General features: G+C 43.1%; 1 protein-coding gene across 1 annotated transcript in view; it reads left to right on the forward strand.

Annotated features, from left to right (window-relative positions):
- The window catches only part of LOC110536523 (Golgi reassembly-stacking protein 1), a 38,318-nt gene extending 15,763 nt beyond the window's left edge, over nt 1–22,555 (forward strand). The window contains exons 3-8 of the mRNA XM_036934647.2: nt 14,916–15,119; nt 15,315–15,401; nt 15,549–15,679; nt 17,640–17,781; nt 20,101–20,188; nt 21,279–22,555. Coding sequence (XP_036790542.1) covers nt 14,916–15,119; nt 15,315–15,401; nt 15,549–15,679; nt 17,640–17,781; nt 20,101–20,188; nt 21,279–21,616 — 990 coding nt within the window. The 3' untranslated portion in view covers nt 21,617–22,555. The remainder of the gene's footprint in view (nt 1–14,915; nt 15,120–15,314; nt 15,402–15,548; nt 15,680–17,639; nt 17,782–20,100; nt 20,189–21,278) is intronic.
- The last annotated feature ends 202 nt before the right edge of the window (nt 22,556–22,757 follow it).

Raw genomic sequence — 22,757 nt, forward strand, 5'->3', positions numbered from 1 at the left:
GTTTCTTTATGAACAGGTGTGTGGGTACTGTCACTGTTTCTTTATGAACAGGTGTGTGGGTACTATCACTGTTTCTTTATGAACAGGTGTGTGGGTACCTGTCACTGTTTCTTTATGAACAGGTGTGTGGGTACCTGTCACTGTTTCTTTATGAACAGGTGTGTGGGTACTATCATTGTTTCTTTATGAACAGGTGTGTGGGTACCTGTCACTGTTTTTTTATGAACAGGTGTGTGGGTTCCTGTCACTGTTTCTTTATGAACAGGTGTGTTAGTACTGTCACTGTGTCTTTATGAACAGGTGTGTGGGTACCTGTCACTGTTTCTTTATGAACAGGTATGTGGGTTCCTGTCACTGTTTCTTTATGAACAGGTGTGTGGGTTCCTGTCACTGTTTCTTTATGAACAGGTGTGTTAGTACTGTCACTGTTTCTTTATGAACAGGTGTGTGGGTACCTGTCACTGTTTCTTTATGAACAGGTGTGTGGGTTCCTGTCACTGTTTCTTTATGAACAGGTATGTGGGTACTGTCACTGTGTCTTTATGAACAGGTGTGTGGGTTCCTGTCACTGTGTCTTTATGAACAGGTATGTGGGTACTGTCACTGTGTCTTTATGAACAGGTGTGTGGGTACTATCACTGTTTCTTTATGAACAGGTATGTGGGTTCCTGTCACTGTTTCTTTATGAACAGGTGTGTGGGTACTGTCACTGTTTCTTTATGAACAGGTGTGTGGGTACTGTCACTGTTTCTTTATGAACAGGTGTGTGGGTACCTGTCACTGTTTCTTTATGAACAGGTGTGTGGGTTCCTGTCACTGTTTCTTTATGAACAGGTATGTGGGTTCCTGTCACTGTTTCTTTATGAACAGGTGTGTGGGTTCCTGTCACTGTTTCTTTATGAACAGGTGTGTGGGTACTGTCACTGTTTCTTTATGAACAGGTATGTGGGTACCTGTCACTGTTTCTTTATGAACAGGTGTGTGGGTACTGTCACTGTTTCTTTATGAACAGGTATGTGGGTTCCTGTCACTGTGTCTTTATGAACAGGTGTGTGGGTACTGTCACTGTTTCTTTATGAACAGGTGTGTTAGTACTGTCACTGTTTCTTTATGAACAGGTGTGTGGGTACTGTCACTGTTTCTTTATGAACAGGTGTGTGGGTACTGTCACTGTTTCTTTATGAACAGGTGTGTTAGTACTGTCACTGTTTCTTTATGAACAGGTGTGTGGGTACTGTCACTGTTTCTTTATGAACAGGTGTGTTAGTACTGTCACTGTTTCTTTATGAACAGGTGTGTGGGTACTGTCACTGTTTCTTTATGAACAGGTGTGTGGGTACTGTCACTGTTTCTTTATGAACAGGTGTGTTAGTACTGTCACTGTTTCTTTATGAACAGGTGTGTTAGAACTGTCACTGTGTCTTTATGAACAGGTGTGTTAGTACTGTCACTGTTTCTTTATGAACAGGTGTGTGGGTACTGTCACTGTTTCTTTATGAACAGGTGTGTGGGTACCTTTCACTGTTTCTTTATGAACAGGTGTGTGGGTACTATCACTGTTTCTTTATGAACAGGTATGTGGGTTCCTGTCACTGTTTCTTTATGAACAGGTGTGTGGGTACCTGTCACTGTGTCTTTATGAACAGGTGTGTTAGTACTATCACTGTTTCTTTATGAACAGGTGTGTGGGTACCTGTCACTGTTTCTTTATGAACAGGTGTGTGGGTACTATCACTGTTTCTTTATGAACAGGTGTGTGGGTACCTGTCACTGTTTCTTTATGAACAGGTGTGTGGGTTCCTATCACTGTGTCTTTATGAACAGGTGTGTTAGTACTGTCACTGTTTCTTTATGAACAGGTGTGTGGGTACTGTCACTGTTTCTTTATGAACAGGTGTGTGGGTACTGTCACTGTTTCTTTATGAACAGGTGTGTGGGTACTGTCACTGTTTCTTTATGAACAGGTATGTGGGTACCTGTCACTGTTTCTTTATGAACAGGTGTGTGGGTACCTGTCACTGTTTCTTTATGAACAGGTGTGTGGGTACCTGTCACTGTTTCTTTATGAACAGGTGTGTGGGTTCCTGTCACTGTTTCTTTATGAACAGGTATGTGGGTACCTGTCACTGTTTCTTTATGAACAGGTGTGTGGGTACTGTCACTGTTTCTTTATGAACAGGTATGTGGGTTCCTGTCACTGTGTCTTTATGAACAGGTGTGTGGGTACTGTCACTGTTTCTTTATGAACAGGTGTGTTAGTACTGTCACTGTTTCTTTATGAACAGGTGTGTGGGTACTGTCACTGTTTCTTTATGAACAGGTGTGTGGGTACTGTCACTGTTTCTTTATGAACAGGTGTGTTAGTACTGTCACTGTTTCTTTATGAACAGGTGTGTGGGTACTGTCACTGTTTCTTTATGAACAGGTGTGTTAGTACTGTCACTGTTTCTTTATGAACAGGTGTGTTAGTACTGTCACTGTTTCTTTATGAACAGGTGTGTGGGTACTGTCACTGTTTCTTTATGAACAGGTGTGTTAGTACTGTCACTGTTTCTTTATGAACAGGTGTGTGGGTACTGTCACTGTTTCTTTATGAACAGGTGTGTTAGTACTGTCACTGTTTCTTTATGAACAGGTGTGTGGGTACTGTCACTGTTTCTTTATGAACAGGTGTGTGGGTACCTGTCACTGTTTCTTTATGAACAGGTGTGTTAGTACTGTCACTGTGTCTTTATGAACAGGTGTGTTAGAACTGTCACTGTGTCTTTATGAACAGGTGTGTTAGTACTGTCACTGTGTCTTTATGAACAGGTGTGTTAGAACTGTCACTGTGTCTTTATGAACAGGTGTGTGGGTACTGTCACTGTTTCTTTATGAACAGGTGTGTGGGTACTGTCACTGTTTCTTTATGAACAGGTGTGTGGGTACCTTTCACTGTTTCTTTATGAACAGGTATGTGGGTTCCTGTCACTGTTTCTTTATGAACAGGTGTGTGGGTACCTGTCACTGTGTCTTTATGAACAGGTGTGTTAGTACTATCACTGTTTCTTTATGAACAGGTGTGTGGGTACCTGTCACTGTTTCTTTATGAACAGGTGTGTGGGTACTGTCACTGTTTCTTTATGAACAGGTATGTGGGTACCTGTCACTGTTTCTTTATGAACAGGTGTGTGGGTACTGTCACTGTTTCTTTATGAACAGGTATGTGGGTTCCTGTCACTGTGTCTTTATGAACAGGTGTGTGGGTACTGTCACTGTTTCTTTATGAACAGGTGTGTTAGTACTGTCACTGTTTCTTTATGAACAGGTGTGTGGGTACTGTCACTGTTTCTTTATGAACAGGTGTGTGGGTACTGTCACTGTTTCTTTATGAACAGGTGTGTTAGTACTGTCACTGTTTCTTTATGAACAGGTGTGTGGGTACTGTCACTGTTTCTTTATGAACAGGTGTGTTAGTACTGTCACTGTTTCTTTATGAACAGGTGTGTGGGTACTGTCACTGTTTCTTTATGAACAGGTGTGTGGGTACTGTCACTGTTTCTTTATGAACAGGTGTGTTAGTACTGTCACTGTTTCTTTATGAACAGGTGTGTGGGTACTGTCACTGTTTCTTTATGAACAGGTGTGTTAGTACTGTCACTGTTTCTTTATGAACAGGTGTGTGGGTACTGTCACTGTTTCTTTATGAACAGGTGTGTGGGTACCTGTCACTGTTTCTTTATGAACAGGTGTGTTAGTACTGTCACTGTGTCTTTATGAACAGGTGTGTTAGAACTGTCACTGTGTCTTTATGAACAGGTGTGTTAGTACTGTCACTGTGTCTTTATGAACAGGTGTGTTAGAACTGTCACTGTGTCTTTATGAACAGGTGTGTGGGTACTGTCACTGTTTCTTTATGAACAGGTGTGTGGGTACTGTCACTGTTTCTTTATGAACAGGTGTGTGGGTACCTTTCACTGTTTCTTTATGAACAGGTATGTGGGTTCCTGTCACTGTTTCTTTATGAACAGGTGTGTGGGTACCTGTCACTGTGTCTTTATGAACAGGTGTGTTAGTACTATCACTGTTTCTTTATGAACAGGTGTGTGGGTACCTGTCACTGTTTCTTTATGAACAGGTGTGTGGGTACTGTCACTGTTTCTTTATGAACAGGTATGTGGGTACCTGTCACTGTTTCTTTATGAACAGGTGTGTGGGTACTGTCACTGTTTCTTTATGAACAGGTATGTGGGTTCCTGTCACTGTGTCTTTATGAACAGGTGTGTGGGTACTGTCACTGTTTCTTTATGAACAGGTGTGTTAGTACTGTCACTGTTTCTTTATGAACAGGTGTGTGGGTACTGTCACTGTTTCTTTATGAACAGGTGTGTGGGTACTGTCACTGTTTCTTTATGAACAGGTGTGTTAGTACTGTCACTGTTTCTTTATGAACAGGTGTGTGGGTACTGTCACTGTTTCTTTATGAACAGTTGTGTTAGTACTGTCACTGTTTCTTTATGAACAGGTGTGTGGGTACTGTCACTGTTTCTTTATGAACAGGTGTGTGGGTACTGTCACTGTTTCTTTATGAACAGGTGTGTTAGTACTGTCACTGTTTCTTTATGAACAGGTGTGTTAGAACTGTCACTGTGTCTTTATGAACAGGTGTGTTAGTACTGTCACTGTTTCTTTATGAACAGGTGTGTGGGTACTGTCACTGTTTCTTTATGAACAGGTGTGTGGGTACTGTCACTGTTTCTTTATGAACAGGTGTGTGGGTACTATCACTGTTTCTTTATGAACAGGTGTGTGGGTACCTGTCACTGTTTCTTTATGAACAGGTGTGTGGGTACTATCATTGTTTCTTTATGAACAGGTGTGTGGGTACCTGTCACTGTTTCTTTATGAACAGGTGTGTGGGTTCCTGTCACTGTTTCTTTATGAACAGGTGTGTTAGTACTGTCACTGTGTCTTTATGAACAGGTGTGTGGGTACCTGTCACTGTTTCTTTATGAACAGGTATGTGGGTTCCTGTCACTGTTTCTTTATGAACAGGTGTGTGGGTTCCTGTCACTGTTTCTTTATGAACAGGTGTGTTAGTACTGTCACTGTTTCTTTATGAACAGGTGTGTGGGTACCTGTCACTGTTTCTTTATGAACAGGTGTGTGGGTTCCTGTCACTGTTTCTTTATGAACAGGTATGTGGGTACTGTCACTGTGTCTTTATGAACAGGTGTGTGGGTTCCTGTCACTGTGTCTTTATGAACAGGTATGTGGGTACTGTCACTGTGTCTTTATGAACAGGTGTGTGGGTACTATCACTGTTTCTTTATGAACAGGTATGTGGGTTCCTGTCACTGTTTCTTTATGAACAGGTGTGTGGGTACTGTCACTGTTTCTTTATGAACAGGTGTGTGGGTACTGTCACTGTTTCTTTATGAACAGGTGTGTGGGTACCTGTCACTGTTTCTTTATGAACAGGTGTGTGGGTTCCTGTCACTGTTTCTTTATGAACAGGTATGTGGGTTCCTGTCACTGTTTCTTTATGAACAGGTGTGTGGGTTCCTGTCACTGTTTCTTTATGAACAGGTGTGTGGGTACTGTCACTGTTTCTTTATGAACAGGTATGTGGGTACCTGTCACTGTTTCTTTATGAACAGGTGTGTGGGTACTGTCACTGTTTCTTTATGAACAGGTATGTGGGTTCCTGTCACTGTGTCTTTATGAACAGGTGTGTGGGTACTGTCACTGTTTCTTTATGAACAGGTGTGTTAGTACTGTCACTGTTTCTTTATGAACAGGTGTGTGGGTACTGTCACTGTTTCTTTATGAACAGGTGTGTGGGTACTGTCACTGTTTCTTTATGAACAGGTGTGTTAGTACTGTCACTGTTTCTTTATGAACAGGTGTGTGGGTACTGTCACTGTTTCTTTATGAACAGGTGTGTTAGTACTGTCACTGTTTCTTTATGAACAGGTGTGTGGGTACTGTCACTGTTTCTTTATGAACAGGTGTGTGGGTACTGTCACTGTTTCTTTATGAACAGGTGTGTTAGTACTGTCACTGTTTCTTTATGAACAGGTGTGTTAGAACTGTCACTGTGTCTTTATGAACAGGTGTGTTAGTACTGTCACTGTTTCTTTATGAACAGGTGTGTGGGTACTGTCACTGTTTCTTTATGAACAGGTGTGTGGGTACCTTTCACTGTTTCTTTATGAACAGGTGTGTGGGTACTATCACTGTTTCTTTATGAACAGGTATGTGGGTTCCTGTCACTGTTTCTTTATGAACAGGTGTGTGGGTACCTGTCACTGTGTCTTTATGAACAGGTGTGTTAGTACTATCACTGTTTCTTTATGAACAGGTGTGTGGGTACCTGTCACTGTTTCTTTATGAACAGGTGTGTGGGTACTATCACTGTTTCTTTATGAACAGGTGTGTGGGTACCTGTCACTGTTTCTTTATGAACAGGTGTGTGGGTTCCTATCACTGTGTCTTTATGAACAGGTGTGTTAGTACTGTCACTGTTTCTTTATGAACAGGTGTGTGGGTACTGTCACTGTTTCTTTATGAACAGGTGTGTGGGTACTGTCACTGTTTCTTTATGAACAGGTGTGTGGGTACTGTCACTGTTTCTTTATGAACAGGTATGTGGGTACCTGTCACTGTTTCTTTATGAACAGGTGTGTGGGTACCTGTCACTGTTTCTTTATGAACAGGTGTGTGGGTACCTGTCACTGTTTCTTTATGAACAGGTGTGTGGGTTCCTGTCACTGTTTCTTTATGAACAGGTATGTGGGTACCTGTCACTGTTTCTTTATGAACAGGTGTGTGGGTACTGTCACTGTTTCTTTATGAACAGGTATGTGGGTTCCTGTCACTGTGTCTTTATGAACAGGTGTGTGGGTACTGTCACTGTTTCTTTATGAACAGGTGTGTTAGTACTGTCACTGTTTCTTTATGAACAGGTGTGTGGGTACTGTCACTGTTTCTTTATGAACAGGTGTGTGGGTACTGTCACTGTTTCTTTATGAACAGGTGTGTTAGTACTGTCACTGTTTCTTTATGAACAGGTGTGTGGGTACTGTCACTGTTTCTTTATGAACAGGTGTGTTAGTACTGTCACTGTTTCTTTATGAACAGGTGTGTTAGTACTGTCACTGTTTCTTTATGAACAGGTGTGTGGGTACTGTCACTGTTTCTTTATGAACAGGTGTGTTAGTACTGTCACTGTTTCTTTATGAACAGGTGTGTGGGTACTGTCACTGTTTCTTTATGAACAGGTGTGTTAGTACTGTCACTGTTTCTTTATGAACAGGTGTGTGGGTACTGTCACTGTTTCTTTATGAACAGGTGTGTGGGTACCTGTCACTGTTTCTTTATGAACAGGTGTGTTAGTACTGTCACTGTGTCTTTATGAACAGGTGTGTTAGAACTGTCACTGTGTCTTTATGAACAGGTGTGTTAGTACTGTCACTGTGTCTTTATGAACAGGTGTGTTAGAACTGTCACTGTGTCTTTATGAACAGGTGTGTGGGTACTGTCACTGTTTCTTTATGAACAGGTGTGTGGGTACTGTCACTGTTTCTTTATGAACAGGTGTGTGGGTACCTTTCACTGTTTCTTTATGAACAGGTATGTGGGTTCCTGTCACTGTTTCTTTATGAACAGGTGTGTGGGTACCTGTCACTGTGTCTTTATGAACAGGTGTGTTAGTACTATCACTGTTTCTTTATGAACAGGTGTGTGGGTACCTGTCACTGTTTCTTTATGAACAGGTGTGTGGGTACTGTCACTGTTTCTTTATGAACAGGTATGTGGGTACCTGTCACTGTTTCTTTATGAACAGGTGTGTGGGTACTGTCACTGTTTCTTTATGAACAGGTATGTGGGTTCCTGTCACTGTGTCTTTATGAACAGGTGTGTGGGTACTGTCACTGTTTCTTTATGAACAGGTGTGTTAGTACTGTCACTGTTTCTTTATGAACAGGTGTGTGGGTACTGTCACTGTTTCTTTATGAACAGGTGTGTGGGTACTGTCACTGTTTCTTTATGAACAGGTGTGTTAGTACTGTCACTGTTTCTTTATGAACAGGTGTGTGGGTACTGTCACTGTTTCTTTATGAACAGGTGTGTTAGTACTGTCACTGTTTCTTTATGAACAGGTGTGTGGGTACTGTCACTGTTTCTTTATGAACAGGTGTGTGGGTACTGTCACTGTTTCTTTATGAACAGGTGTGTTAGTACTGTCACTGTTTCTTTATGAACAGGTGTGTGGGTACTGTCACTGTTTCTTTATGAACAGGTGTGTTAGTACTGTCACTGTTTCTTTATGAACAGGTGTGTGGGTACTGTCACTGTTTCTTTATGAACAGGTGTGTGGGTACCTGTCACTGTTTCTTTATGAACAGGTGTGTTAGTACTGTCACTGTGTCTTTATGAACAGGTGTGTTAGAACTGTCACTGTGTCTTTATGAACAGGTGTGTTAGTACTGTCACTGTGTCTTTATGAACAGGTGTGTTAGAACTGTCACTGTGTCTTTATGAACAGGTGTGTGGGTACTGTCACTGTTTCTTTATGAACAGGTGTGTGGGTACTGTCACTGTTTCTTTATGAACAGGTGTGTGGGTACCTTTCACTGTTTCTTTATGAACAGGTATGTGGGTTCCTGTCACTGTTTCTTTATGAACAGGTGTGTGGGTACCTGTCACTGTGTCTTTATGAACAGGTGTGTTAGTACTATCACTGTTTCTTTATGAACAGGTGTGTGGGTACCTGTCACTGTTTCTTTATGAACAGGTGTGTGGGTACTGTCACTGTTTCTTTATGAACAGGTATGTGGGTACCTGTCACTGTTTCTTTATGAACAGGTGTGTGGGTACTGTCACTGTTTCTTTATGAACAGGTATGTGGGTTCCTGTCACTGTGTCTTTATGAACAGGTGTGTGGGTACTGTCACTGTTTCTTTATGAACAGGTGTGTTAGTACTGTCACTGTTTCTTTATGAACAGGTGTGTGGGTACTGTCACTGTTTCTTTATGAACAGGTGTGTGGGTACTGTCACTGTTTCTTTATGAACAGGTGTGTTAGTACTGTCACTGTTTCTTTATGAACAGGTGTGTGGGTACTGTCACTGTTTCTTTATGAACAGTTGTGTTAGTACTGTCACTGTTTCTTTATGAACAGGTGTGTGGGTACTGTCACTGTTTCTTTATGAACAGGTGTGTGGGTACTGTCACTGTTTCTTTATGAACAGGTGTGTTAGTACTGTCACTGTTTCTTTATGAACAGGTGTGTTAGAACTGTCACTGTGTCTTTATGAACAGGTGTGTTAGTACTGTCACTGTTTCTTTATGAACAGGTGTGTGGGTACTGTCACTGTTTCTTTATGAACAGGTGTGTGGGTACTGTCACTGTTTCTTTATGAACAGGTGTGTGGGTACTATCACTGTTTCTTTATGAACAGGTGTGTGGGTACCTGTCACTGTTTCTTTATGAACAGGTGTGTGGGTACTATCATTGTTTCTTTATGAACAGGTGTGTGGGTACCTGTCACTGTTTCTTTATGAACAGGTGTGTGGGTTCCTGTCACTGTTTCTTTATGAACAGGTGTGTTAGTACTGTCACTGTGTCTTTATGAACAGGTGTGTGGGTACCTGTCACTGTTTCTTTATGAACAGGTATGTGGGTTCCTGTCACTGTTTCTTTATGAACAGGTGTGTGGGTTCCTGTCACTGTTTCTTTATGAACAGGTGTGTTAGTACTGTCACTGTTTCTTTATGAACAGGTGTGTGGGTACCTGTCACTGTTTCTTTATGAACAGGTGTGTGGGTTCCTGTCACTGTTTCTTTATGAACAGGTATGTGGGTACTGTCACTGTGTCTTTATGAACAGGTGTGTGGGTTCCTGTCACTGTGTCTTTATGAACAGGTATGTGGGTACTGTCACTGTGTCTTTATGAACAGGTGTGTGGGTACTATCACTGTTTCTTTATGAACAGGTATGTGGGTTCCTGTCACTGTTTCTTTATGAACAGGTGTGTGGGTACTGTCACTGTTTCTTTATGAACAGGTGTGTGGGTACTGTCACTGTTTCTTTATGAACAGGTGTGTGGGTACCTGTCACTGTTTCTTTATGAACAGGTGTGTGGGTTCCTGTCACTGTTTCTTTATGACCAGGTATGTGGGTTCCTGTCACTGTTTCTTTATGAACAGGTGTGTGGGTTCCTGTCACTGTTTCTTTATGAACAGGTGTGTGGGTACTGTCACTGTTTCTTTATGAACAGGTATGTGGGTACCTGTCACTGTTTCTTTATGAACAGGTGTGTGGGTACTGTCACTGTTTCTTTATGAACAGGTATGTGGGTTCCTGTCACTGTGTCTTTATGAACAGGTGTGTGGGTACTGTCACTGTTTCTTTATGAACAGGTGTGTTAGTACTGTCACTGTTTCTTTATGAACAGGTGTGTGGGTACTGTCACTGTTTCTTTATGAACAGGTGTGTGGGTACTGTCACTGTTTCTTTATGAACAGGTGTGTTAGTACTGTCACTGTTTCTTTATGAACAGGTGTGTGGGTACTGTCACTGTTTCTTTATGAACAGGTGTGTTAGTACTGTCACTGTTTCTTTATGAACAGGTGTGTGGGTACTGTCACTGTTTCTTTATGAACAGGTGTGTGGGTACTGTCACTGTTTCTTTATGAACAGGTGTGTTAGTACTGTCACTGTTTCTTTATGAACAGGTGTGTTAGAACTGTCACTGTGTCTTTATGAACAGGTGTGTTAGTACTGTCACTGTTTCTTTATGAACAGGTGTGTGGGTACTGTCACTGTTTCTTTATGAACAGGTGTGTGGGTACCTTTCACTGTTTCTTTATGAACAGGTGTGTGGGTTCCTATCACTGTGTCTTTATGAACAGGTGTGTGGGTACTGTCACTGTTTCTTTATGAACAGGTGTGTGGGTACTATCACTGTTTCTTTATGAACAGGTATGTGGGTTCCTGTCACTGTTTCTTTATGAACAGGTGTGTGGGTACCTGTCACTGTGTCTTTATGAACAGGTGTGTTAGTACTATCACTGTTTCTTTATGAACAGGTGTGTGGGTACCTGTCACTGTTTCTTTATGAACAGGTGTGTGGGTACTATCACTGTTTCTTTATGAACAGGTGTGTGGGTACCTGTCACTGTTTCTTTATGAACAGGTGTGTGGGTTCCTATCACTGTGTCTTTATGAACAGGTGTGTTAGTACTGTCACTGTTTCTTTATGAACAGGTGTGTGGGTACTGTCACTGTTTCTTTATGAACAGGTGTGTGGGTACTGTCACTGTTTCTTTATGAACAGGTGTGTGGGTACTGTCACTGTTTCTTTATGAACAGGTATGTGGGTACCTGTCACTGTTTCTTTATGAACAGGTGTGTGGGTACCTGTCACTGTTTCTTTATGAACAGGTGTGTGGGTACCTGTCACTGTTTCTTTATGAACAGGTGTGTGGGTTCCTGTCACTGTTTCTTTATGAACAGGTATGTGGGTACCTGTCACTGTTTCTTTATGAACAGGTGTGTGGGTACTGTCACTGTTTCTTTATGAACAGGTATGTGGGTTCCTGTCACTGTGTCTTTATGAACAGGTGTGTGGGTACTGTCACTGTTTCTTTATGAACAGGTGTGTTAGTACTGTCACTGTTTCTTTATGAACAGGTGTGTGGGTACCTGTCACTGTTTCTTTATGAACAGGTGTGTGGGTTCCTGTCACTGTTTCTTTATGAACAGGTATGTGGGTACTGTCACTGTGTCTTTATGAACAGGTGTGTGGGTTCCTGTCACTGTGTCTTTATGAACAGGTATGTGGGTACTGTCACTGTGTCTTTATGAACAGGTGTGTGGGTACTATCACTGTTTCTTTATGAACAGGTATGTGGGTTCCTGTCACTGTTTCTTTATGAACAGGTGTGTGGGTACTGTCACTGTTTCTTTATGAACAGGTGTGTGGGTACTGTCACTGTTTCTTTATGAACAGGTGTGTGGGTACCTGTCACTGTTTCTTTATGAACAGGTGTGTGGGTTCCTGTCACTGTTTCTTTATGAACAGGTATGTGGGTTCCTGTCACTGTTTCTTTATGAACAGGTGTGTGGGTTCCTGTCACTGTTTCTTTATGAACAGGTGTGTGGGTACTGTCACTGTTTCTTTATGAACAGGTATGTGGGTACCTGTCACTGTTTCTTTATGAACAGGTGTGTGGGTACTGTCACTGTTTCTTTATGAACAGGTATGTGGGTTCCTGTCACTGTGTCTTTATGAACAGGTGTGTGGGTACTGTCACTGTTTCTTTATGAACAGGTGTGTTAGTACTGTCACTGTTTCTTTATGAACAGGTGTGTGGGTACTGTCACTGTTTCTTTATGAACAGGTGTGTGGGTACTGTCACTGTTTCTTTATGAACAGGTGTGTTCGTACTGTCACTGTTTCTTTATGAACAGGTGTGTGGGTACTGTCACTGTTTCTTTATGAACAGGTGTGTTAGTACTGTCACTGTTTCTTTATGAACAGGTGTGTGGGTACTGTCACTGTTTCTTTATGAACAGGTGTGTGGGTACTGTCACTGTTTCTTTATGAACAGGTGTGTTAGTACTGTCACTGTTTCTTTATGAACAGGTGTGTTAGAACTGTCACTGTGTCTTTATGAACAGGTGTGTTAGTACTGTCACTGTTTCTTTATGAACAGGTGTGTGGGTACTGTCACTGTTTCTTTATGAACAGGTGTGTGGGTACCTTTCACTGTTTCTTTATGAACAGGTGTGTGGGTTCCTATCACTGTGTCTTTATGAACAGGTGTGTGGGTACTCTCACTGTTTCTTTATGAACAGGTGTGTGGGTACTATCACTGTTTCTTTATGAACAGGTATGTGGGTTCCTGTCACTGTTTCTTTATGAACAGGTGTGTGGGTACCTGTCACTGTGTCTTTATGAACAGGTGTGTTAGTACTATCACTGTTTCTTTATGAACAGGTGTGTGGGTACCTGTCACTGTTTCTTTATGAACAGGTGTGTGGGTACTATCACTGTTTCTTTATGAACAGGTGTGTGGGTACCTGTCACTGTTTCTTTATGAACAGGTGTGTGGGTTCCTATCACTGTGTCTTTATGAACAGGTGTGTTAGTACTGTCACTGTTTCTTTATGAACAGGTGTGTGGGTACTGTCACTGTTTCTTTATGAACAGGTGTGGGTACTGTCACTGTTTCTTTATGAACAGGTGTGTGGGTACTGTCACTGTTTCTTTATGAACAGGTATGTGGGTACCTGTCACTGTTTCTTTATGAACAGGTGTGTGGGTACCTGTCACTGTTTCTTTATGAACAGGTGTGTGGGTACCTGTCACTGTTTCTTTATGAACAGGTGTGTGGGTTCCTGTCACTGTTTCTTTATGAACAGGTATGTGGGTACCTGTCACTGTTTCTTTATGAACAGGTGTGTGGGTACTGTCACTGTTTCTTTATGAACAGGTATGTGGGTTCCTGTCACTGTGTCTTTATGAACAGGTGTGTGGGTACTGTCACTGTTTCTTTATGAACAGGTGTGTTAGTACTGTCACTGTTTCTTTATGAACAGGTGTGTGGGTACTGTCACTGTTTCTTTATGAACAGGTGTGTGGGTACTGTCACTGTTTCTTTATGAACAGGTGTGTTAGTACTGTCACTGTTTCTTTATGAACAGGTGTGTGGGTACTGTCACTGTTTCTTTATGAACAGGTGTGTTAGTACTGTCACTGTTTCTTTATGAACAGGTGTGTTAGTACTGTCACTGTTTCTTTATGAACAGGTGTGTGGGTACTGTCACTGTTTCTTTATGAACAGGTGTGTTAGTACTGTCACTGTTTCTTTATGAACAGGTGTGTGGGTACTGTCACTGTTTCTTTATGAACAGGTGTGTTAGTACTGTCACTGTTTCTTTATGAACAGGTGTGTGGGTACTGTCACTGTTTCTTTATGAACAGGTGTGTGGGTACCTGTCACTGTTTCTTTATGAACAGGTGTGTTAGTACTTTCACTGTGTCTTTATGAACAGGTGTGTTAGAACTGTCACTGTGTCTTTATGAACAGGTGTGTTAGTACTGTCACTGTGTCTTTATGAACAGGTGTGTTAGAACTGTCACTGTGTCTTTATGAACAGGTGTGTTAGTACTGTCACTGTTTCTTTATGAACAGGTGTGTGGGTACTGTCACTGTTTCTTTATGAACAGGTGTGTGGGTACCTTTCACTGTTTCTTTATGAACAGGTGTGTGGGTTCCTATCACTGTGTCTTTATGAACAGGTGTGTGGGTACTGTCACTGTTTCTTTATGAACAGGTGTGTGGGTACTATCACTGTTTCTTTATGAACAGGTATGTGGGTTCCTGTCACTGTTTCTTTATGAACAGGTGTGTGGGTACCTGTCACTGTGTCTTTATGAACAGGTGTGTTAGTACTATCACTGTTTCTTTATGAACAGGTGTGTGGGTACCTGTCACTGTTTCTTTATGAACAGGTGTGTGGGTACTGTCACTGTTTCTTTATGAACAGGTGTGTGGGTACTGTCACTGTTTCTTTATGAACAGGTGTGTGGGTACTGTCACTGTGTCTTTATGAACAGGTGTGTTAGTACTGTCACTGTGTCTTTATGAACAGGTGTGTGGGTACTGTCACTGTGTCTTTATGAACAGGTGTGTGGGTACTGTCACTGTTTCTTTATGAACAGGTGTGTGGGTACCTGTCACTGTGTCTTTATGAACAGGTGTGTGGGTACTGTCACTGTTTCTTTATGAACAGGTATGTGGGTACTGTCACTGTTTCTTTATGAACAGGTGTGTGGGTACTGTCACTGTTTCTTTATGAACAGGTGTGTGGGTACTGTGTAGTTTTGCTGACAGCTGTTTTTACCCTCTCCTCATTCCAGAACAGAGAGAATGACCTGCTGAAGGCCCTTTTGAAGGCCAACGTGGAGAAGGCAGTGAGGCTGGAGTTGTGGAGCACCAAGGCTCTTAGGGTTAGAGAGCTGGAGGTGGTTCCTAGCAACATGTGGGGGGGGCAGGGGCTCCTGGGGGCTTCTGTACGCTTCTGCAGCTTCCAGGGAGCCCATGAGAAGGTCTGGCACGTCCTGGTGAGTTAGGACAAGTCACAGTGGAGCTTCTGTTGTTGCTTCGTTATCATAGAACTCATGTAGCCTCATGTATAGGACTCTAGTGGCTTTATACACAGCAGACACCACATCACATACCTCTGGGGTTTTTAATTAGTTTGCGGTTTTCAATTAGTTTGTAAGATCAGAAATGATAACTTCTTCCTTTTCTTTCAGGATGTGGAATCTAATTCCCCAGCAGCGTTGGCTGGCTTGCAGGCACACCAAGACTTCATTGTTGGAGCGGACCAGGTGTTGCAAGATGTACGATTAAGACCAGTAACCTATTGTTTGCATGGAAAATCCATTTCACCAGATATGTTTTGTTCACTGTTAGCTGGCATGTTTTTCCTCCCAGATTGCCCTTTTTTCTTACTGCAGTGTCTATGATTGTGTTGTTTCACTCTGCAGTCTGAGGACTTGTTCACCCTGATCGAGAGCAACGAGGGCAAGCCTCTGAAGCTGCTGGTCTACAACACTGGGACAGACCTCTGTAGAGAGCTGGTGGTTACCCCCAATGGAGCCTGGGGCGGAGAGGGCAGGTAAACCTCTCTCCACTCTAACAGCCTGTATCAACCTCTTTTAGGAGAGAAAGTCTGTTTTTATCCCGCTACCGCTTCATACCCTGCTACAACCTTTAGCAACGGGTATGTTCACAATATACCATACCCCCTTAGCAACGGGTATATTCACAATATACCATACCCCCTTAGCAACGGGTATATTCACAATATACCATACCCCCTTAGCAACGGCTATATTCACAATATACCATACCCCCTTAGCAACAGGTATATTCACAATATACCATAGCCCCTTAGCAACGGGTATATTCACAGTATACCATAGCCCCTTAGCAACAGGTATATTCACAATATACCATAGCCCCTTAGCAACAGGTATATTCACAATATACCATAGCCCCTTAGCAACGGGTATATTCACAGTATACCATAGCCCCTTAGCAACGGGTATATTCACAGTATACCATACCCCCTTAGCAACAGGTATATTCACAATATACCATAGCCCCTTAGCAACGGCTATATTCACAATATACCATACCCCCTTAGCAACAGGTATATTCACAATATACCATAGCCCCTTAGCAACGGGTATATTCACAGTATACCATAGCCCCTTAGCAACAGGTATATTCACAATATACCATAGCCCCTTAGCAACGGCTATATTCACAGTATACCATACCCCCTTAGCAACAGGTATATTCACAATATACCATAGCCCCTTAGCAACAGGTATATTCACAATATACCATAGCCCCTTAGCAACGGGTATATTCACAATATACCATACCCCCTTAGCAACAGGTATATTCACAATATACCATAGCCCCTTAGCAACAGGTATATTCACAATATACCATAGCCCCTTAGCAACAGGTATATTCACAATATACCATAGCCCCTTAGCAACAGGTATATTCACAATATACCATAGCCCCTTAGCAATGGCTATATTCACAGTATACCATACCCCCTTAGCAACAGGTATATTCACAATATACCATACCCCCTTAGCAACAGGTATATTCACAATATACCATAGCCCCTTAGCAACGGCTATATTCACAATATACCATACCCCCTTAGCAACAGGTATATTCACAATATACCATAGCCCCTTAGCAACGGGTATATTCACAGTATACCATAGCCCCTTAGCAACAGGTATATTCACAATATACCATAGCCCCTTAGCAACGGCTATATTCACAGTATACCATACCCCCTTAGCAACAGGTATATTCACAATATACCATAGCCCCTTAGCAACGGGTATATTCACAATATACCATAGCCCCTTAGCAACAGGTATATTCACAATATACCATAGCCCCTTAGCAACGGCTATATTCACAGTATACCATACCCCCTTAGCAACGGCTATATTCACAATATACCATAGCCCCTTAGCAACGGGTATATTCACAATATACCATAGCCCCTTTGCAACGGGTATATTCACAATATACCATAGCCCCTTAGCAACGGCTATATTCACAATATACCATAGCCCCTTAGCAACAGGTATATTCACAATATACCATAGCCCCTTAGCAACGGCTATATTCACAATATACCATACCCCCTTAGCAACGGCTATATTCACAATATACCATAGCCCCTTAGCAACGGGTATATTCACAATATACCATAGTCCCTTAGCAACGGCTATATTCACAATATACCATAGCCCCTTAGCAACAGGTATATTCACAATATACCATAGCCCCTTAGCAACGGCTATATTCACAATATACCATAGCCCCTTAGCAACGGCTATATTCACAATATACCATACCCCCTTAGCAACAGGTATATTCACAATATACCATACCCCCTTAGCAACGGCTATATTCACAATATACCATACCCCCTTAGCAACAGGTATATTCACAATATACCATACCCCCTTAGCAACGGCAATATTCACAATATACCATAGCCCCTCCAGGAATATTGTTTAATTCTATCTCAGCTTAGGTTGTGGTATTGGATACGGCTACTTGCACCGAATCCCAAGCCGCCCTGTTAACCTGAACAGCCATGGGGCCCTTCCTTTACCTACACCTGATGACAACAGCAGAACCCGAGAGATCCCCCCTGGCCACCACACTGAGGTAAACACCTTCACATCTCACCTCTCGTTCCCTTTCAGACGAGACCATTTTACTGACGGTTGATAAATGGTTAGGATTTCTTTTAGATAAATATGATACATTTTCTTTGAATATCCCAAGTGTATTTAGAATGATATGTAGCTAAGTTACATGTTTTATTTAAACTTTATTAATCTAAGAGACCCTTTATGTTGGAGAGCAAATACATCCAGGATATACAGTAGTAGCACTGTCTGTCATCTCAAGTTCCCTTTAACCTCTCCATCTGGTCTTAACCACTCCATCTGGCCTTAACCTCTCCATCTGGTCTTAACCTCTACATTAACCTCTCCATCTGGTCTTAACCTCTCCATCTGATCTTAACCTCTCCATCTGGTCTTAACCTCGCCATCTGGCCTTAACCTCTCCATCTGGCCTTAACCTCTCCATCTGGTCTTAACCTCTCCATCTGGCCTTAACCTCTCCATCTGGCCTTAACCTCTCCATATGGCCTTAACCTCTCCATCTGGCCTTAACCTCTCCATCTGGTCTTAACCTCTCCATCTGGCCTTAACCTCTCCATCTGGCCTTAACCTCTCCATCTGGTCTTAACCTCTCCATCTGATCTTAACCTCTCCATCTGGTCTTAACCTCGCCATCTGGCCTTAACCTCTCCATCTGGCCTTAACTTCTCCATCTGGTCTTAACCTCTCCATCTGGCCTTAACCTCTCCATCTGGCCTTAACCTCTCCATCTGGCCTTAACCTCTCCATCTGGCCTTAACCTCTCCATCTGGTCTTAACCTCTACCTTAACCTCTCCATCTGGTCTTAACCTCTATCTTAACCTCTGAATCTGGTCTTAACCTCTCCATCTGGTCTTAACCTCTCCATCTGGTCTTAACCTCTCCATCTGACCTTAACCTCTCCATCTGGCCTTAACCTCTCCATCTGGCCTTAACCTCTCCATCTGGTCTTAACCTCTACCTTAACCTCTCCATCTGGTCTTAACCTCTATCTTAACCTCTGAATCTGGTCTTAACCTCTCCATCTGGTCTTAACCTCTCCATCTGGTCTTAACCTCTCCATCTGACCTTAACCTCTCCATCTGGTCTTAACCTCTCCATCTGACCTTAACCTCTCCATCTGGCCTTAACCTCTCCGTCTGGCCTTAACCTCTCCATCTGGCCTTAACCTCTCCATCTGGTCTTAACCTCTACCTTAACCTCTCCATCTGGTCTTAACCTCTATCTTAACCTCTGAATCTGGTCTTAACCTCTCCATCTGGTCTTAACCTCTCCATCTGGTCTTAACCTCTCCATCTGACCTTAACCTCTCCATCTGGTCTTAACCTCTCCATCTGACCTTAACCTCTCCATCTGGCCTTAACCTCTCCGTCTGGCCTTAACCTCTCCATCTGGTCTTAACCTCTACCTTAACCTCTCCATCTGGTCTTAACCTCTATCTTAACCTCTCCATCTGGTCTTAACCTCTCCATCTGGTCTTAACCTCTCCATCTGACCTTAACCTCTCCATCTGGTCTTAACCTCTCCATCTGACCTTAACCTCTCCATCTGGCCTTAACCTCTCCGTCTGGCCTTAACCTCTCCATCTGGTCTTAACCTCTACCTTAACCTCTCCATCTGGTCTTAACCTCTATCTTAACCTCTCCATCTGGTCTTAACCTCTCCATCTGGTCTTAACCTCTCCATCTGGTCTTAACCTCTCCATCTGACCTTAACCTCTCCATCTGGTCTTAACCTCTCCATCTGATCTTAACCTCTCCATCTGGTCTTAACCTATATATCTGGCCTTAACCTCTCCATCTGGTCTTAACCTCTCCATCTGGTCTTAACCTCTCCATCTGGCCTTAACCTCTCCATCTGGCCTTAACCTCTCCATCTGGCCTTAACCTCTCCATCTGGTCTTAACCTCTACCTTAACCTCTCCATCTGGTCTTAACCTCTACCTTAACCTCTCCATCTGGTCTTAACCTCTACCTTAACCTCTCCATCTGGTCTTAACCTCTACCTTAACTTCTCCATCTGGTCTTAACCTCTCCGTCTGGCCTTAACCTCTCCATCTGGCCTTAACCTCTCCATCTGGCCTTAACCTATCCATCTGGCCTTAACCTCTCCATCTGGTCTTAACCTCTACCTTAACCTTTCCATCTGGCCTTAACCTCTCCATCTGGCCTTAACCTCTCCATCTGGCCTTAACCTCTCCATCTGGCCTTAACCTCTACTTAACCTCTCCATCTGGCCTTAACCTCTCAATCTGGTCTTAACCTCTCCATCTGGTCTTAACCTCTCCATCTGGTCTTAACCTCTCCATCTGGTCAGCCGGGTGAAGGAGTGTTGGGTCCGCAGCAGCCCATCCAGGTCCCCTCTCTACATCTACCTCCTCCCATCCAGAGAATCATGGACCCAGGTAACCTTCTACTCAGGAAATAATAGAATCATCAGGGCCAGTTTCCCAGACACAGATTAAGCCTGGTCCTGGACTAAAAAGCTGTTTTTAAATTCAGAAAATATTAATTATTTGCGAATTCTGTTTTAACCTGGACTAGGTTTAATCTGTGTCTGGGAATCCGGCCATAAAATGCTTCAATATTTGTTGTGTTTTCTGGGTCTCTGTGTTAAAGGACTCCCCCAGAGGAAGTTGCCACCACTATTTCGATGTAATTTCCTGTCCTAGAGATGAAACCCACAATTAGGTTCCACCTCAGAAGAATGACAAAGGCTACTTATACATATTCACGAATTGGGTGTGGGAATTTCCACATGGAGTGGCTAAACATCAACAACTAGGACACTGACAGCGGTCTGTGTAGCTAGCTATGTTGATAACCTTATCTAGCTAGTTTATGTAATCTAATGTTGATGTTTGTTTTTTTAACTACACCGTATTCAACAGATTATCCAGCTGGCTCTATGGCTGCTTCTGGAGCTGGATTTGTCATTGATTTAGGGAAAACTTTGACTTCTCCATCTATTGTTATCTCCAAAGTTGTGTAATCTCCCATAAATTGTGAATCAGGTGGAATTATAAATCCACCATAGAAATAGTTAGAAACCACTGCTAATATGGGAGAGCACAGTGGGGAGCGGGTTTTCAAAAAAGCTATCATATCACGTAATTATACCATTTATAAAACGCTCAGATATATATATATTCATACAAACTATCTAAAAAATAAGTGAACATTTACAAATGATCCAATTTCTGGAAGGAATAAAAAAGTGGAAGTGAGAGAACTAAAGTTTGAAGCCCTTATTTTAATCAGCTCCACAGCTCCGTAGCTGTTTGGCACTTCTCAGTCACCAAGAGGGAGAACTTTGCAGCTCTTTCTGAATAATAAACATGCTGGTGGGTGGTAAAATTAAAATAAAACCCAAACTAGAAACAAAACGGAGGCTGAAAATATCATTTGTATGTCGTATCATAGGAAAGACGTTGCAAGTGGGCAGTTTGGATTTGACGACAAACATGTTTTCCTGTTGTTCTGTTTCACTGTCAGATTCCTCCAGTATCTCTGAGGCTCTGACACCTGACCTATCAGAGATGGTCTCCTCCATTGACATGGGTCACATGACCAAGGACGTGTCCATGCTAGCCAATGACGGGGATGTCTCCTGTCGTCAACACCACCCCAACCCCCAAGACCTGATGTCCCCTCCCTCTGGTGGAGCCGCCACAGGGGACCTGATCAGTCATGACGTCTCAGAGGCCCTGTCTGACACTGCTACATCACTGGACCAGGGGGTTGATCTGAACATGACAATACACTCACACCTGGCAAACCACAGCCCACAACTCAAGGCAGAGGAGGAGGAAGAGGGGGAGAGGAGGCATTAGAGCACATTGCTGCATCAGAGGAGGAGAAGGAGGAGGCATTAGAGCACATTGCTGTATCAGAGGAGGAGGAGGAGGAGGCATTAGAGCACATTGCTGCATCAGAGGAGGAGAAGGAGGAGGCATTAGAGCACATTGCTATATCAGAGGAGGAGGCATTAGAGCACGTTGCTGCATAAGAGGAGGAGGAGGAGGCATTAGAGCAGGTTGCTGCATAAGAGGAGGAGGAGGAGGCATTAGAGCAGGTTGCTGCATAAGAGGAGGAGGAGGAGGCATTAGAGCACGTTGCTGCATCAGAGGAGGAGGAGGCATTAGAGCACGTTGCTGCATCAGAGGAGGAGGAGGAGGCATTAGAGCACGTTGCTGCATAAGAGGAGGAGGAGGAGGAGGCATTAGAGCACGTTGCTGCATAAGAGGAGGAGGAGGAGGAGGCATTAGAGCACTTTGCTGCATAAGAGGAGGAGGAGGAGGAGGCATTAGAGCACGTTGCTGCATCAGAGGAGGAGGAGGCATTAGAGCACTTTGCTGCATCAGAGGAGGAGGAGGCATTAGAACACGTTGCTGCATCAGAGGAGGAGGAGGCATTAGAGCACGTTGCTGCATCAGAGGAGGAGGAGGCATTAGAGCACATTGCTGCATCAGAGGAGGAGACATTAGAGCACGTTGCTGCATCAGAGGAGGAGGAGGCATTAGAGCACGTTGCTGCATCAGAGGAGGAGGAGGCATTAGAGCATGTTGCTGCATCAGAGAAGTAGATTAGAGCACTTTGCTGTATCAGAGGAGGAGGAGGAGGAGGAATTAGAGCAAGTTGCTGTATCAAAGAAGGAGAAGGAGGAGGCATTAGAGCACGTTGCTGTATCAGAGAAGGAGAAGGAGGAGGCATTAGAGCACGCTGCTGTATCAAAGAAGGAGAAGGAGGCATTAGAGCACGCTGCTGTATCAGAGAAGGAGAAGGAGGAGGCATTAGAGCACGCTGCATCAGAGGAGGAGGAGGAGGAGGCATTAGAGCACGTTGCTGTATCAAAGAAGAAGGAGGAGGAGGCATTAGAGCACGCTGCTGTATCAGAGAAGGAGGAGGCATTAGAGCACTTTGCTGCATCAGAGGAGGAGGAGGCATTAGAGCACATTGCTGAATCAGAGGAGG

Source organism: Oncorhynchus mykiss, chromosome 11 (assembly GCF_057628025.1).
Source record: "Oncorhynchus mykiss isolate SJ-2025 chromosome 11, ASM5762802v1, whole genome shotgun sequence".
NCBI lineage: Eukaryota > Metazoa > Chordata > Actinopteri > Salmoniformes > Salmonidae > Oncorhynchus > Oncorhynchus mykiss.